The sequence below is a fragment of the Drosophila takahashii genome, chromosome 3R (genome assembly GCF_030179915.1).
Source record: "Drosophila takahashii strain IR98-3 E-12201 chromosome 3R, DtakHiC1v2, whole genome shotgun sequence".
In the NCBI taxonomy this organism is placed as follows: domain Eukaryota; kingdom Metazoa; phylum Arthropoda; class Insecta; order Diptera; family Drosophilidae; genus Drosophila; species Drosophila takahashii.
In genome coordinates this window covers 10,803,106-10,817,087 of record NC_091681.1, presented here as the reverse complement: position 1 = coordinate 10,817,087, position 13,982 = coordinate 10,803,106, and the positions used below count along the sequence as shown (strand labels likewise).

General features: G+C 40.6%; 3 protein-coding genes across 3 annotated transcripts in view; 1 reads left to right on the top strand and 2 right to left on the bottom strand.

The window, feature by feature from the left end:
* Nucleotides 1–13,982, top strand: part of lab (labial) — a 49,348-nt gene that overhangs the window by 13,249 nt on the left and 22,117 nt on the right. The gene's annotated exons all lie outside the window — the stretch shown is intronic.
* Ccp84Ag lies at nucleotides 2,597–3,385 on the bottom strand. Its single transcript, XM_070216948.1, has 2 exons — nucleotides 3,359–3,385; nucleotides 2,597–3,218 (listed from the first exon to the last, which is right to left on the bottom strand). Exons 1-2 carry the CDS (start codon nucleotides 3,368–3,370, stop codon nucleotides 2,658–2,660), a joined length of 573 nt encoding a protein of 190 aa, XP_070073049.1. The 5' UTR covers nucleotides 3,371–3,385; the 3' UTR covers nucleotides 2,597–2,657.
* Nucleotides 4,484–5,153, bottom strand: Edg84A (Ecdysone-dependent gene 84A). Its single transcript, XM_017141968.3, has 2 exons — nucleotides 5,108–5,153; nucleotides 4,484–5,043 (listed from the first exon to the last, which is right to left on the bottom strand). Exons 1-2 carry the CDS (start codon nucleotides 5,117–5,119, stop codon nucleotides 4,504–4,506), a joined length of 552 nt encoding a protein of 183 aa, XP_016997457.1. The 5' UTR covers nucleotides 5,120–5,153; the 3' UTR covers nucleotides 4,484–4,503.

The window sequence follows — 13,982 nt, the reverse complement described above, 5'->3', positions numbered from 1 at the left end:
AATAAGGTGTTGCAGCTTGCGGGTTAATCTGTAAATATAAAAAATATTCATATTTGTGTTTCATTTTTGAAAGCCACGTCATAAAATCATATACCATGGAAAACTAAATGTCGTAAATGGTAGAAATTTTTAAAAGTCAATAAATTGATAAAGTTTAAATGGTCTTGATTATCAAATGAACGGTACAGATCTTAATCATTCTTGCCTTTAAAATACAACTCAGAAAGCGCAAAATATACGGTTTTAATAAGAAGCAGAGGGGGTTTCCCTAATCCCACCCTATAAACGTCAATGGAAGTGCTCATTTTACGTTACCTTGGCTCTTCCTAAAGCCCTCTCAACCATATGCACTTTGTAATCAATTTTCTGGCAGTAATAAGTCATTAAGGGACCCAAATTGATCAGGCGTTCGCGTCCGACCCATTTTACACCAATCAACGAAAATTGGGGTAGACATCCGATCGGAAAGAAAACGCATCGATCGGAACATTTCAATAAAACCATCTGCGTCGAAGGCTTATTGAATTTAATGCATGTAATGCGGTCCGCTCTTGGAAACCAGTTAAGGTCACTTAAGTTGCAGCTTTGGCGTGGCCAGAAACCTTTCGCCAAGTCTTTCGTTTTTTTTCGGGTCTGCTTGAGAATGATTTACGCGACATTATTGGGTTCGAATCGTTTTCCTTATCTGACCATCCGCCTTTCCAGCGCGGACAAGTGCAAATATGCCAAGGTACTTTAAAGGGGACTGTGAACAACGGACGGCGGACAACGGACAAAAGCGAGGGTTAAGGTCAAAGTCAGTTGGCATTGTTAATTACCGTTGGAGCGAACGGACTTGGCTGCCCATTTCCATTCCCATGTTTAGCATGTAAGTACACCGGCTAAAAGATCCACGCCAGCAGTTCAGATTTTAATGCCAATGCGCATGCGCAACTCGCGGCGGGGCCCATAAAGTTAACAAGGCGAATTACAACAATGCTCGTGTCGCATTGAAAACCAGACCAGACCTAAGGCCCAGTTTACACCGGCTCCATGAATGAGTAAACTGCTTTTGGGGCTTCCCTCTTTAAATTTATATTCGCTGGAACTATTTTATGGGCCTTACATTGGCTTCTGGCATTGCCTCCGCTGTTTTGTCGCGCATTTTGTGCGTTCTTGGACGTGTTGGATTGCGGTCTCGCTGTCCAATTATGCGACATTACTTCATTGTTGCCTCTTTGTGACAGTAAGTGCTATTTTGTCAGTAGCAGTCGCCTTAACATGCGTTCTTTCTTCGACGGCGGCCTTGAAAACGGTCGTGGGAGAGTGAAAGTAACCGGCACTTTCGGTTTTAACTAACCAGAAAAGAAGTAAAGCCTAAAATAAATGACCAGTGGATCTTTAATGCTTCCTGCACTGTCATCGTAAATATAAACTTGAGAACGCCGTAGGAACTTAAAAAATACCCTGCCTTTTGTACATTTTAATTCACAAAAGCTAAATTTATAAATTGAATGTTAGAGTTATTTGACAAATATTTACCTATGAAATAATTTTAATTCGCAATTTCAACGTAGTTGTCGAAGTATATCATACAATTTAAAAAATCAAATTTAAAAAAAAAAACACGCCGGTATCAAATCGATATGCGCATGGTAAATTTCTTGTATCGTTTTTACCTTACAATCCTGGTAAAATTTACATCAAAATATAGCTTTTTTGCCGAATTCTCTCTCTCGGAGATTCTCTGACTTCGAAAGAAGCAATTCGAAATATAGCGAGCTAGAGCTTAATGTTACATGAGTGGGAGGGAAAAAGACACATTCGAAACACTAAAATCTTGTTGCTTACATTTCGAGCGTGTCGAATGTAGATGCCGCATATCAAGACGAAATTAATACCACATAACAGTTTAAAAACAAGAGAGAACGCTGTACTCGGGTTGGTGTCCCGACTAATAATCGTAACTCAGCTGAAGGGAGTGCGAGGGAGATAAATATATTTTTTTTGATTGCGTATAACTTTTTAATGAATGGTCCGATTTGAAAAATGTCTTCTACATTTCGATTGGTATAAATATACACAATAAAATTGCATTTATACTTCTCGAAAATCTTTAAAGATGTAGGCGCAGGACACATTTTAAAATCGTTAGTGGGCGATTGTGGGGGCGTTAGAGGGGGCGTGGCGCTCGGTTGAAATAAACTTGCGCTGCGTAGGAGGCCCAAGAATATGTGTGGAAAATCTCAACCTTCTAGCTTTTGTAGTTTCCGAGATCTCAGCGTTCATACAGACAGACAGACGGACAGACGGACATGGCTATATCGACTCGGCTAGTGACCCTAATCAATAATATATATACTTTATGGGGTCGGAAACGCTTCCTTCTAGCTGTTACATACTTTTGCACGAATCTAATATACCCTTTTACTCTACGAGTAACGGGTATAATGATATTTGTATAATACAAATTCTATTGAATGAATTTTTGAAATTTCGAATATGATTTATGTAACTCATAGATATTAGTCCATTATAGTCCAAAGAATTAAGACGATTAGAACTCCCAACTACCAACAGTGAAAAGCAACTTAAATTCCATTCAATTAGATCACATCCTTTTATTCAATAACAACTAACGGCAATTATCGGGTCGTGGTCGCCTATTCATCAGCTTTTCAATAGGCGTACGAGATAAGAGGCGAAGCGAACTGGGTCTTGACGATGGCGGGTCCAGCGGCGACCAGAGGAGCGGCCTTGACGACGGGGGCAGGGGCGGCGTAGGCGAGGGGAGCGGGAGCGGCGTAGGCGAGGGGGGCGGGGGCAGCGGCATAGGTGGCGGTCAGAGGGGCGGCGCGGACCACGGGGGCGGCGACGGCGGCACGGACAACTGGAGCGGGGGCGGCCACAACGGGAGCGGCGACGGCGGCAACCAGGGGCTCACGACGCACCACTGCGTTGAATCCGTTGATGGGATCGGCGGTGTAGTCCACAATGCGACGGTAGCCATCGGCGTCGTTCAGCGAGTACTGGCCCTGGACAATGTCGCCCTCGCGGGTCTCCACCTGGGTCTTCGAGTCCCCGGAGATGGCGTCCTTCACGTCATAGCCGTAGGTGTACTGGGGATGGGGGTCGTACTCCTCCACCTGGAGTGGGGCGGCCACGGCGGCCAGGGGAGCAGCGGCGGGAATGATGCCAGCGCTGGCCACGGCGATGCAGGCGGCGAAGAGAATGGTGAACTGCAATGGTTCAGAAGAGTTTGTAAGTTTAGAGCCGACATCTTAGATTTACATAGCACTTTTTAATAAAAGGGAAACTGCTGAACTTATTATCACTCATATATCACTTTCTTAAACTGCGTTTAGAACTTCATCCTTACTTTGAATGCCATTTTTGGTTGCTTGGGTTGGGTTGGGTTGCTCTAGATACCGAAATTGGTGTTGAACTGATTTGAACAGCGGCCAACTGGGGCTTTTATACCGCCTCGATGGCACTCTGCCCGGCTTCGATGTCAGCGGCGTGCACTTGCGTCACAAGACAACGTCGACCATATCAAAATGCGAGACGCTCAAGACTAGAAGCGCTTGTTGCTGGAGCGCTTGGGGTGGGGTTGGGGTAGCGACTTGAGGTAGGACGGCGGTGGGCGGCACGCTGCCAAGGCTGAGCGGTGACAAAGCCTCGGCGAGCATAATGCCTTCTTGATTGAATTGGACTTGAGCGGGCAGCCCAGCCGAATTAATATTGGCCTCAGAAGTCGCATACCCGAATATGTACGTGCACTAGAAACCCACACCCCCACCCCCAGCCCCAAATCGATCCAGTAATAATGACGATCGGCTGGCATTTGTTTGCGCTTTCGAAAAATACTCGCTCACTAATAGCAGCAATATCGTATGCAGCGCATGCGCAAATGCATAACAACGGTTTTTCAAATCGACTGTGCACTTGCAAGCTCACCCATACCGATTTCCGATTCCCATTCCATTCCAATCTTTGAGTCTGGCCAGTAAGCAACCCCACCCCCACCGACGACCTTAAACGTTTATTTTAGGTGGCTGTCGCTCCAGTTGAACGCTAATTGGATTTCAGGCTTAACTTTAGTGCGACACCTCACTTCCGAATGCCCACCCAAAGAAACGAGCGGTGATTGCGGATGTTTTGGCGGTATTCTTGCTGAAAATCGAATTTGGAATGAGCATGACGCGACTTATTATGTTCTTGTGTGCATGTTTTTCTGGGATTTGTTGTGTATTATCAGGAGATAAGATTAATATGTGGTTCATTGGGAAATAAACAAGTTGTTGATTAGATTGATTGAATAAAATGCAAGCTTAAGAAGCAGCATCTCTAGTTTCACATTATAAAGAAGAAATAATTTAATTCTGTTTGTGCTACCGAATATGATTATACATTTAAGAAATTTGACAGATTTAGAGCCTAACGTTATTGAATAAATAAAAGATACCGCATTCATTTAAAAGTATTTTATTCAGTCATAGTGTAATCATAATGGTAGAACCGATTCTAGAACACATAGGAAATGGCATGGGGATGATGAGCGTGATGCAAGGAGGTCTTCAGCAGGGGGACGTGGGAAACGTATGAATGGGCAGGAGCTGCATGGTGGACCACATGGGTCACCGGAGCATGGTGGATGACCGGGGCAAAGGATCGATGCACCAAGGCCGAGGCCTCGGAAAGAGGCAACTTCTTCAGAGGCTGGTACTGAACCTTGGGGGCCACAACTGCGGCTTTTGGCTTCACAACCAACGCGCCACTCGAAAGTGGTTCACGGCGCACCACCGCATTGAAACCTCGGACATCATCGGCTGTGTACTCCACAGTTCTTCTGTAACCATCGGCATCATTTACGGAGTAGTGACCATGGACCACGTCCCCATCGCGAGATTCCGACTGGGACTTTACATCCCCTGTCTCTGGATCCTGAACGTCGTAGTTGAAGGAGTAGTGCGGATGGGAATCAAAGGTGTCGTCGCTTCCGGATGATTTTGCGGGCAGTAAACCAGCTTGAGCCAGGCTTACAAGAGCCACTAATAACACAATCTGCGGGTGGTCAAAAGATATACGATCAGATTTATCTCGATATGTAAAGCACATCAAGGCTTACTTGATAAAACATGATGATTGAATTTTCAGTAGAGGGTTGCGGTTTGCTCCTGTCGGTAGCTGATTTTACACAAGTTTACTTCGGCCGGGCCATCGGCTTTTATAGGCGACTCACTGCTCGTTGACCCAATGCCACAGTGCCCTGCATCTGGATCTTGACAAGGTCATCGCGGGGATCCCAGTCCAGTCTCTTTCTAGACCGCCTAATTGGCGCTGAGATGCCTCAACAAGTTTATCAGGCAATCGACAGGTTTTCTGACCGTTTTTCACTTCCATTCGGGATATAAACTCTTTCGAACATTTCGCGCAATTATTCCGAACTGAAAATCGTTTTGATATATTTTCGATTTACCTGCCAATAATTTTTGTAATTTGCTTACCAATTTAAGGTCAGCAATATTTTGGAATAAGAGTATTCCAAATATATATTGAGAGCAACACTAAACATTTCATATTGTAACCAGGCAAAACAAAATTATATTAAGAACCTTAATCCTTAAGACCCTTTTCACTTTTAAAAGTTGAGTGGTGGATACAGGGTTAGGTTGTGGGGAGATTGCAAAACAAACATTTTGTTGCATACGGGGAGGGGATTTATCCCCCTATATCCCCCCGTGGATCACGATATGTCCCGCATATATCCTCATGCGGACGTTAGATCAAAGGTGTATAATAATAATAAATTATGCATAACATTTTCTGGCGTTCTCGCGGAAAAATCAGATCCGCTAAAAAGTATGCAATAATAATTTATTGTTCGAACTTCAACAACAGATGGTGCTTAATTCGGATAAAAACATATAGTGATAATAATCGGGGTCTTAGGCAGGAGGGTGCATTTTGGTTGAAACCCATCACACACACATACCACTCACCCCTCTTGATGTCCTATGCTTTTCAGAACAATGCTAAATTTCAACTAAAACCCCCCTAATATTTGCAGCGCTAGTCATAAATTAGTAAGATTAGTAATTAAAGCTTTGACATTTCTAAAGGGAAATTCACTGGTTATCCACCATATCTAATCATGCACAAATATTTGGATTTTTTTAATGTTTCGAATTTTTGTAGACTATTTAACTCTCACCAAGAGACACAAACTGCGAATATGCCTTTTCCCCGAAGCCTGCCAATCAACAATAAAAACCGATGCCCAACCATTAATTCCATTTTTCTGTTTAGCTGTTTTGTACAAATATGTACACATTTTCCAAACGAAAACGAGGGTAGAATATTGTTTTGGATAGAATATTTGTGTAGCGGGGGCTGTTCCATAGAACCTTCCTCCGATTGGTTCACTTCAGCTGGGAAGCGGATAAAGAGAGTGTGCAGACGGTTGTCTCGCTTTAACTTTATCCGCTTCAAAAATAAAAGACTCTTGAGCCATAGGATTTTCTTTAATGCCGGTGGCTTTATTATCTTAGCCGAGGCCTTTTTGCATAATTTTGCATCTTAAACAGTCAAGGTCATTCAAGAGATTAAATTTAAGTGAATGTAATTGTCAGGACAGATACACTCGAAAAAGTATTTGCTCTGAATTTGTGAAGTTGACGTCAATAGCGACTTAATGATAATAAACTTAGGATAAAATTCAAATTTTAAGAGCAACTATATAATGTACGGTTCAACTTTTCGAAAAATATATTAGAATGACTTAACTGTTTATATTTTGTCTTTTCTTCTAAAATTTTCATGTTAATATTATATAATTTTCGGCTTTAATTTTTAATAATAGTTATTTGAATTTACATTACACTGCACTATGGGGCATTTGGCCTTTTTTTTTGGAATAAATGAATAACTAGTAAACTAAGCAAGATATTTAAAAAAAAAATGTATAGTTCTCGAAGCTTTATTTATATTTATCAACAATAAGTTCCCCTGTTTTATGAAAAAATTGTTCAAATCTTTTGAAATTTATTGGTAGTTAACACGATAAACTGATGAGGATTGTCCTCATATTAAAAATTATTTTGATGTCGACGCGTGTAATTTTTTAAAACACTGAGAGCCGGTTTCTCGAGTGCCGGCTAACATTTGTCGAACAGATAAAGTCCCTGCTAAAGCCTAGTAGGGGAGAGTGGGGGAATTTCGTCAGCATTTTTTCAAAGGTATTTTTTGTCCATCTTGAGACACGTTATCATATTTCTATTTTTATTGTTGAATGCGGTTAGCACCAAGCTTTAAAATGTGACATTCCCCTATTTTTTTAATTAGCTTGGTGATTTATAAAAAAATAAAATGTAAAACCAATATACTGGGGCAATCTCACCACACAGAGGGGTAAAATCACCACACAACTGGGGAAATTTCGTCACCTGAAAAATGTAGGGAGTTTAACGCCTGAAAATATGCTACACTGATCAAGCGTACCATTTTTGTTGACGTCCTATATTTGTTGCTGCTGCTGGTAGTCTGTTCGTTAGCCAGCTCGTCAAATATAAAAATATGTATTTAAAATAGGTGCGAATTTACCCTTAGCGTAGGGTGGCGAAATTTCCCCAGACCGTACTTTTTTAGAAATAATTATTTTTCTTGCGAAATTAGGCGCGAAGTTAAAAATCACTGACGCAGAAATGCACATTATAGCACTGTGTATTATATAAAAAATCGTGTATCTTATTCCTTTTGAATTGTGGCATACAGAAAAAATTTCGTCGAGAACTAAATGTAGCTTTTGAACTGTTAAAACACATTTAATATTATAGCTTAATTATCTTGGCCTTCTGTTCAAAACAAATGCATTGGTTGTGTCTGGCCGTCTTGAAGGACTAAAACAAAAAAATTATATATTTTTACGACTTATGGATTCCGAGATATTGCAGGTGACGAAATTGCCCCTGTGACGAAATTCCCCCACTCTCCCCTACTCAGTACGACGAAAACTGCTAGCTAAGCATAGGAGTAAGCGAGAGGCAAATAGGTAGCCAACGGCTTTAGCCGGGGACTTTTTCCCACCTCGGTACTCAGTTGAGCTAAGGAAATAGTAAGAAAATACCACAAAAATATTAGATTTAGCGGATGAACTCCGATGAACGCCTTTAGCCGCGGCCCAAAAGCCTACTACTCAGTTCGGCTAAGAGTTTTACTACACACAAAAAAATATGCTTGGTAAAGTTGACCAACAAAGATAGTTACGTAACTATTTAAATAGTTACGTGCATTTTGTTTTTACTTTGGGTTTGTGTCTTTGCTAATTGTGTGTATTTTGTTGTTGTGAAATGACTATTTACTTAGTAGAATTGACAATTTTGATGGTTGGGGCCTGTTTGACACTTATTACAGTTGATTTTACTAAGTTTTTTTTTGTGTAGTCGAAAAACATTAATCTTTTAGTGTGACCGAAGTTTTCGGAGTTCATTCGCAATGCATGTAGCATGGTCTTACTCTCAACAAACAAATCAACTGGCGCCAATTTTAAAATATTACAAAACGTTGAGCCGACCTGGGTCGCAAGCTTTAAATTCCCTGTTGGAATGGCGATATGTATTGCAGCAACTTCTACAGGCGGCTTTCCATTGGTTTTTGTGGTTTTCCTTCCATTTATACATTGTTATTGGCAAACCGCTTCTGCACAAACACAGCCAAAGATTAAATTTTTTATTCTTTGGGCCGCGGCTAAAGGCGTTCATCGGAATTCATCCGCTAAATCTAGTATTTTTTTGGTATTTCCTTACTGTTTCCTTAGCTCAACTGAGTACCGAGGTGGAAAAAAGTCCCCGGCTATAGGCGTTAGCTACCTATTTGCCTCTCGCTTACTCCTATGCTTAGCTAGCAATTTTCGTCGTACTGAGAACTATGCCAAATAATACAAAATTGAATCTTTGGCTGCGTTTGTGCAGAAGCGGTGTGCCAATAATATATTATAAATGGAATGAAAACCACAAAAACCAATGGAAAATGTAGGAGTTGCGGCAAACATATCCTCCTGCCAACAACAAATTTAAAGCTTGCGACCCAGGTTGGCTCAACATTTTGTAATACTTCAAAATTGGCGCCAGTTAATTTGCTTGCTGTTTGTGAACCAAGCTGGTTTACAATAAGACCATGCTACAAGCAAAGCGGGTGAACTCTGAAGACTTCGGTCACACTACAAAAGAGTAATATTTTTCGACTAGTGAAACTCTTAGCCGAACTGAGTACTAGGCTTAAGGCATTTTGGCTTTCTCTCAATGTGAGCGCTAACTTTGACAGGGACTCGGAGTCCCTGTTAAGCGTTTTCGGCTCGATAGAGTGACAGCTGATTTCCCAGAGCCAACTAAGAAGAAGAAACGAAATCACAGCTGACTTTTCCTTTGAATTATACCCAAACAGCTGATGAAATAATCGAAGCACGCCATTTTTGCGCTTTACAGCACAATTCTGTGCGTTAACAGCACTCTGTAATTGTTTCTCGTTCAGATAAATTAAAGCAGTCGAGAAAGCGGATTTGATTTTACGAACAGTTTATCTGGGCTTTAAGTTTTTCGAACTTAAGTTTTTCAGGGACTTTGACAGGGAAAAACTTAAACTGTTCGTAAGGGCAAATCGGTTTTATCGACACCTTTTGTTTATCTAACCGAAAAACAATTACAGAGTGCTGTTAGCGCACAGAACTGAGCTGTAAAGCGCAAAAAATGGCGTGCTTTGATTATTTTATCAGCTGTTTGGGTATAAGTCAAGGGCGAAGTCAGCTGTGATTTCGTTACTTCTTCTTATTTGGCTTTGGGAAATCAGCTGTCATTCTATCGAGTCTAAAACGCTTTAGAGGGAGTCCGAGTCCCTGTCAAAGTTAGCTCTCACATTGATGATCGAGTAAACCAAAATGTCTTTCTGAGGAATGTTAGCCGGCAGAAACCGGCTCTTAGCTATGAAAGGCTCGGCGCAGTATTTCCCACATTGGTGCTCCCGAATCCGCCTTGCTTTGGCTTTCAAAAATTAAAATGTTATTCTCTGGATTCGTAATTCTCCACTTTTTTACGATGTTTTTGTATCCAGTATGAAGTACGAACTCAAAAAATCTAATCCACCAATGGCGTGGACTTACCCCATTTTTAAATTGTCGTAAACTACAATGGCTAAGAATGATCTTGTGTATTTAAGCATTTTTAGGACTGTTTTTTCTTACAACAATTTACAATAAGTTAGTTTCTATCCCTGGTTAAATAAATAAATAAAATGCCTTAATTCGGATTCAAAAAGGGCCTGAATTTCTTCAGCGATTTGTAAAAGCACAGATTGATTTTCTTGCTATGGTATAGTCTAGAAGATTTTGAAGGGCAACTTTCGCTACGGTATCTGAAATCGTAATATTGGCGGGTCGGAAAAGCTTATTTTTTCCAGCTACAGACTTGTAGTGTTTATAAACGTTTGCCTCCCTGGACTTTGTGTCCTCTCAAACTGCGCTTTCACAATACTGAGCTTTCGTAAAGCCTTGATCTAGAACTAAGGCCAGAGCCTCCTCAGCGGTAGAACACACAGGAGGTATTATGGGATTGCCTAACAATTTCCTATCGTTCTTTCTTTCTCTGGGCTTAAGGCAAGTAATTTTAGTATGGCATCGCAATCGATGAGATCCCGTTTATGCATTGCACGGGGTTTTGGGGTAAAAGCTGAAATTTTAACAGCGGGCTGTTAAGTTAACATTTTATAATCAATTTTAATAGGCGATTTGTCTACTTGAGCTCTTGCAAAACCATGCGTATGTCTCGCTCACGGGGAGCTCGAGGGTTTTAGGCAATATCACCTTGAAAGTACCGTTTACAGCTGATTGTGAAGAGTGACCCACACTTTATCAATATTAAAGTTGGAACCTCCTTTTTAAGCTCAGCGTAGATCCCTCCTTTCTTACCGATCACTTGCGTTGAGCGCTCGAATGCCTATTAGGTTTTTGATGAAAGTTTTAGGTGCATCAATTCCGCACGCCTGAAGCAGTTCCACTTTCAATGGAAATTAACCTAAGGACAAGAAAACAGGCTTACATTTCGAATTTCCAATATCATTCCGCAAATCCTCTCGGAAACGAGCTGATAAAACTTTTTATCATCATCTTCATCTTTTGGCTTAGGTTGAAAATTAATTTTGTTAGGTTGAGCAAAAGATAAGGCGGTTTGCTCAAGTTCCTTGATAATCATGTGAGCACGATCTTGACAAATTTTTGAATTTATGCTGCATTTGCACGATTTAGCCACGATTCCCGAATCTTTGGTTTATAATTTTCCTTACGCATCTTAAAAGTGGACGGAAACAAAGACAGCTACCAAAGTTGTGTGACCATACTACAAGTACCAAAAAATACACCAATACCTACATAAAACAAGAAAGAACGTTATAGTCAGGTGTCCCGACTATCAGATACCCGTTTCTCAGCTATAGGAAGCGCGAGGGAGATGGAGATATAAACTTTGATGAGCCATAACTTTTTAACGAATGGTCCGATTGGCACCATTTGAAACAAACTTGCGCTGCGTAGGAACTCCTACAATCTGCATGCAAAATGCCAATGTTCTAGCTTTTGTAGTTTCCGAGATCTCAGCGTTCATCCAGACAGACAGACAGACGGACAGACGGACAGACGGACATGGCTAGATCGACTCGGCTAGTGATCCTGATCAAGAATATATATACTTTATAGGGTCGGAAACGCTTCCTTCTAGCTGTTACATACACACAAAAAAAAACTTGGTAAAATCAACTGTAATAATTGTCAAACAGGCCCCAACCAGCAAAATTGTCAATTCTACTAAGTAAATAGTCATTTCACAACAACAAAATACACACAATTAGCAAAGACACAAACCCAAAGCAAAAACAAAATACACGTAACCATTTTAATAGTTACGTAACTATCTTTGTTGGTCAATTTTACCAAGTTTTTTTTTTTGTGTGTACTTTTGCACGAGTACAATGTACCCTTTTACTCTACGAGTAACGGGTATAAATATCGAACAATACACACAAAAAAAAAACTTGGTAAAATCAACTGTAATAATTGTCAAACAGGCCCCAACCAGCAAAATTCAACTCTACTAAGTAAATAGTTATTCCACAACAACAAAATACACACAATTGGCAAAGACACACACCCAAAGCAAAACCAAAATACACGTAACTATTGTAATAATTACGTAACTATCTTTGTTGGTTAATTTTACCAGGCAAATTTTTTTGTGTGTACTCAAAGGTTTATTTCAAGTGGCGGGACTATTTTATTGATCCGGGTTTGAAAAAATAATACATTCCGTTTTAGATGCAAGAAAAGGACTGGGGATGTTTTGATTTTTTTTGCGGATGAGGCAATTTAAAAAATGACCGATTTGTCCAGAAAAAGGACAAAATGGAAACACTGATGGTTAATATTTTTAAGCTTTGGTCTGCTTAATTTCCCTAGTCGAACAAAAATTCTTTGCAGAATAAGAGTTCAGCCGCATTAAATTCTATTTAAATATTTGCCGATGTCCTAAAACTTGCCGACATTTGGAGAAACGTTTTGAAAGATAAAACATTTCCTTGATATAGAATAAAACGAAACTATCCATAACTTTTCAAAAGCAACTTCATTTCACCGACTCGAAGCTAAAGACTTATGTAGATTGAGGAATTTCCATAAAAACTCTAAAAAATGAGGCGTCGCCAATTACAGGTATCAATCAAGAAAATACCGGACAAGATCCCCGCGAAGAGGTTTTGGAACTAGCCGAAAAATGGACATGTGATGAATTCAGCAACTAATTGGGGTAGGAAGCTTAAAATCCTATTCATAAACGTAATGAGCTTGTCGGGTCAGAATTTATATTCAATTAAGGAGGCGACGTAGCAGTTAGCACAACTCTTGGCCAACATGCAACAGGCATCCGTCGCCGTCTTAGCAGAGCCTGATAAGTACATTCGATTAATTAATCATTACAGAAGCGAACAAAACGCCAGAGTCAAAAGCTGCACAAAACCGAAAGCCCGTAAAAAAAACAAGACACAAAAAATGGCACAAATATCGATTTACCCAAAAATTACAAAGGAAACCCGAAAAGTACCGCCAAGTTTTGTTCTTGGAGCGGTGACAGTCGGCGCCGGGCAATCCATCAATTTGGTTGCACTGCCAATTACGCCAGTTACTCGTCACGTCACGTCTCGAACACCGGCGGACAACGGACAGTGGCCACTGGACAATATACTACGGACACCGAAAACCGGACAGATACGGGCTGCCGTGCACTCATAGAAATTTTTACCCTAAATCGCCCTAAAAAACTGACTTTTCGCCCGTGGATTTAGAAAATCGCCGATAAATCGTATCCGCTGGCGATTCGCCCGTGTATTTAGAAAAATTTTCTAAAAAATCCCGATGGAAATTTGGTTTAAATTAGGGTGATTTTTCTTGAAATAAGAAATATTTTCCTGTTTTTAGGGTGATTTGCCCTAATTTTAAGGCGTATTTTTCTAAAATTAAGGGCGAATTTTCTGATTTTATAGGCAAATGCCCTAAAAAATTAGACAAATTAAAAAAAATCGTGTTTGAGCATGCTTAACTGAATTTGGGAAGCATGTTTTTTTTCTAATCGTCTATATTCTGGGACTGCTGCTTTAATTAAACAACACCGGCGGAGGACACCGTTTCATATTATTGTATTGGTGTGTAGCTTATATGGGAGCTGCGTTAAGAGGGGGGCCCGATCTATACAACACAGCCGTTAGAACTGAAAAATCATGTTTGTAAACGAATTAGGGAAATAAATATGAGGAGAAAAAACAACTTACTTTTTTTGGTCGTTGCGAGAATCGAACCCACGACCTCTCGGTTTAGAGTCTAGCGTCCTACCGCTGCACCACAGACCCATCGCGCAAGACAACGAACAAACTCTGCAGACATCTTATTTTCTTGAGGTCTACGTTATATTTTG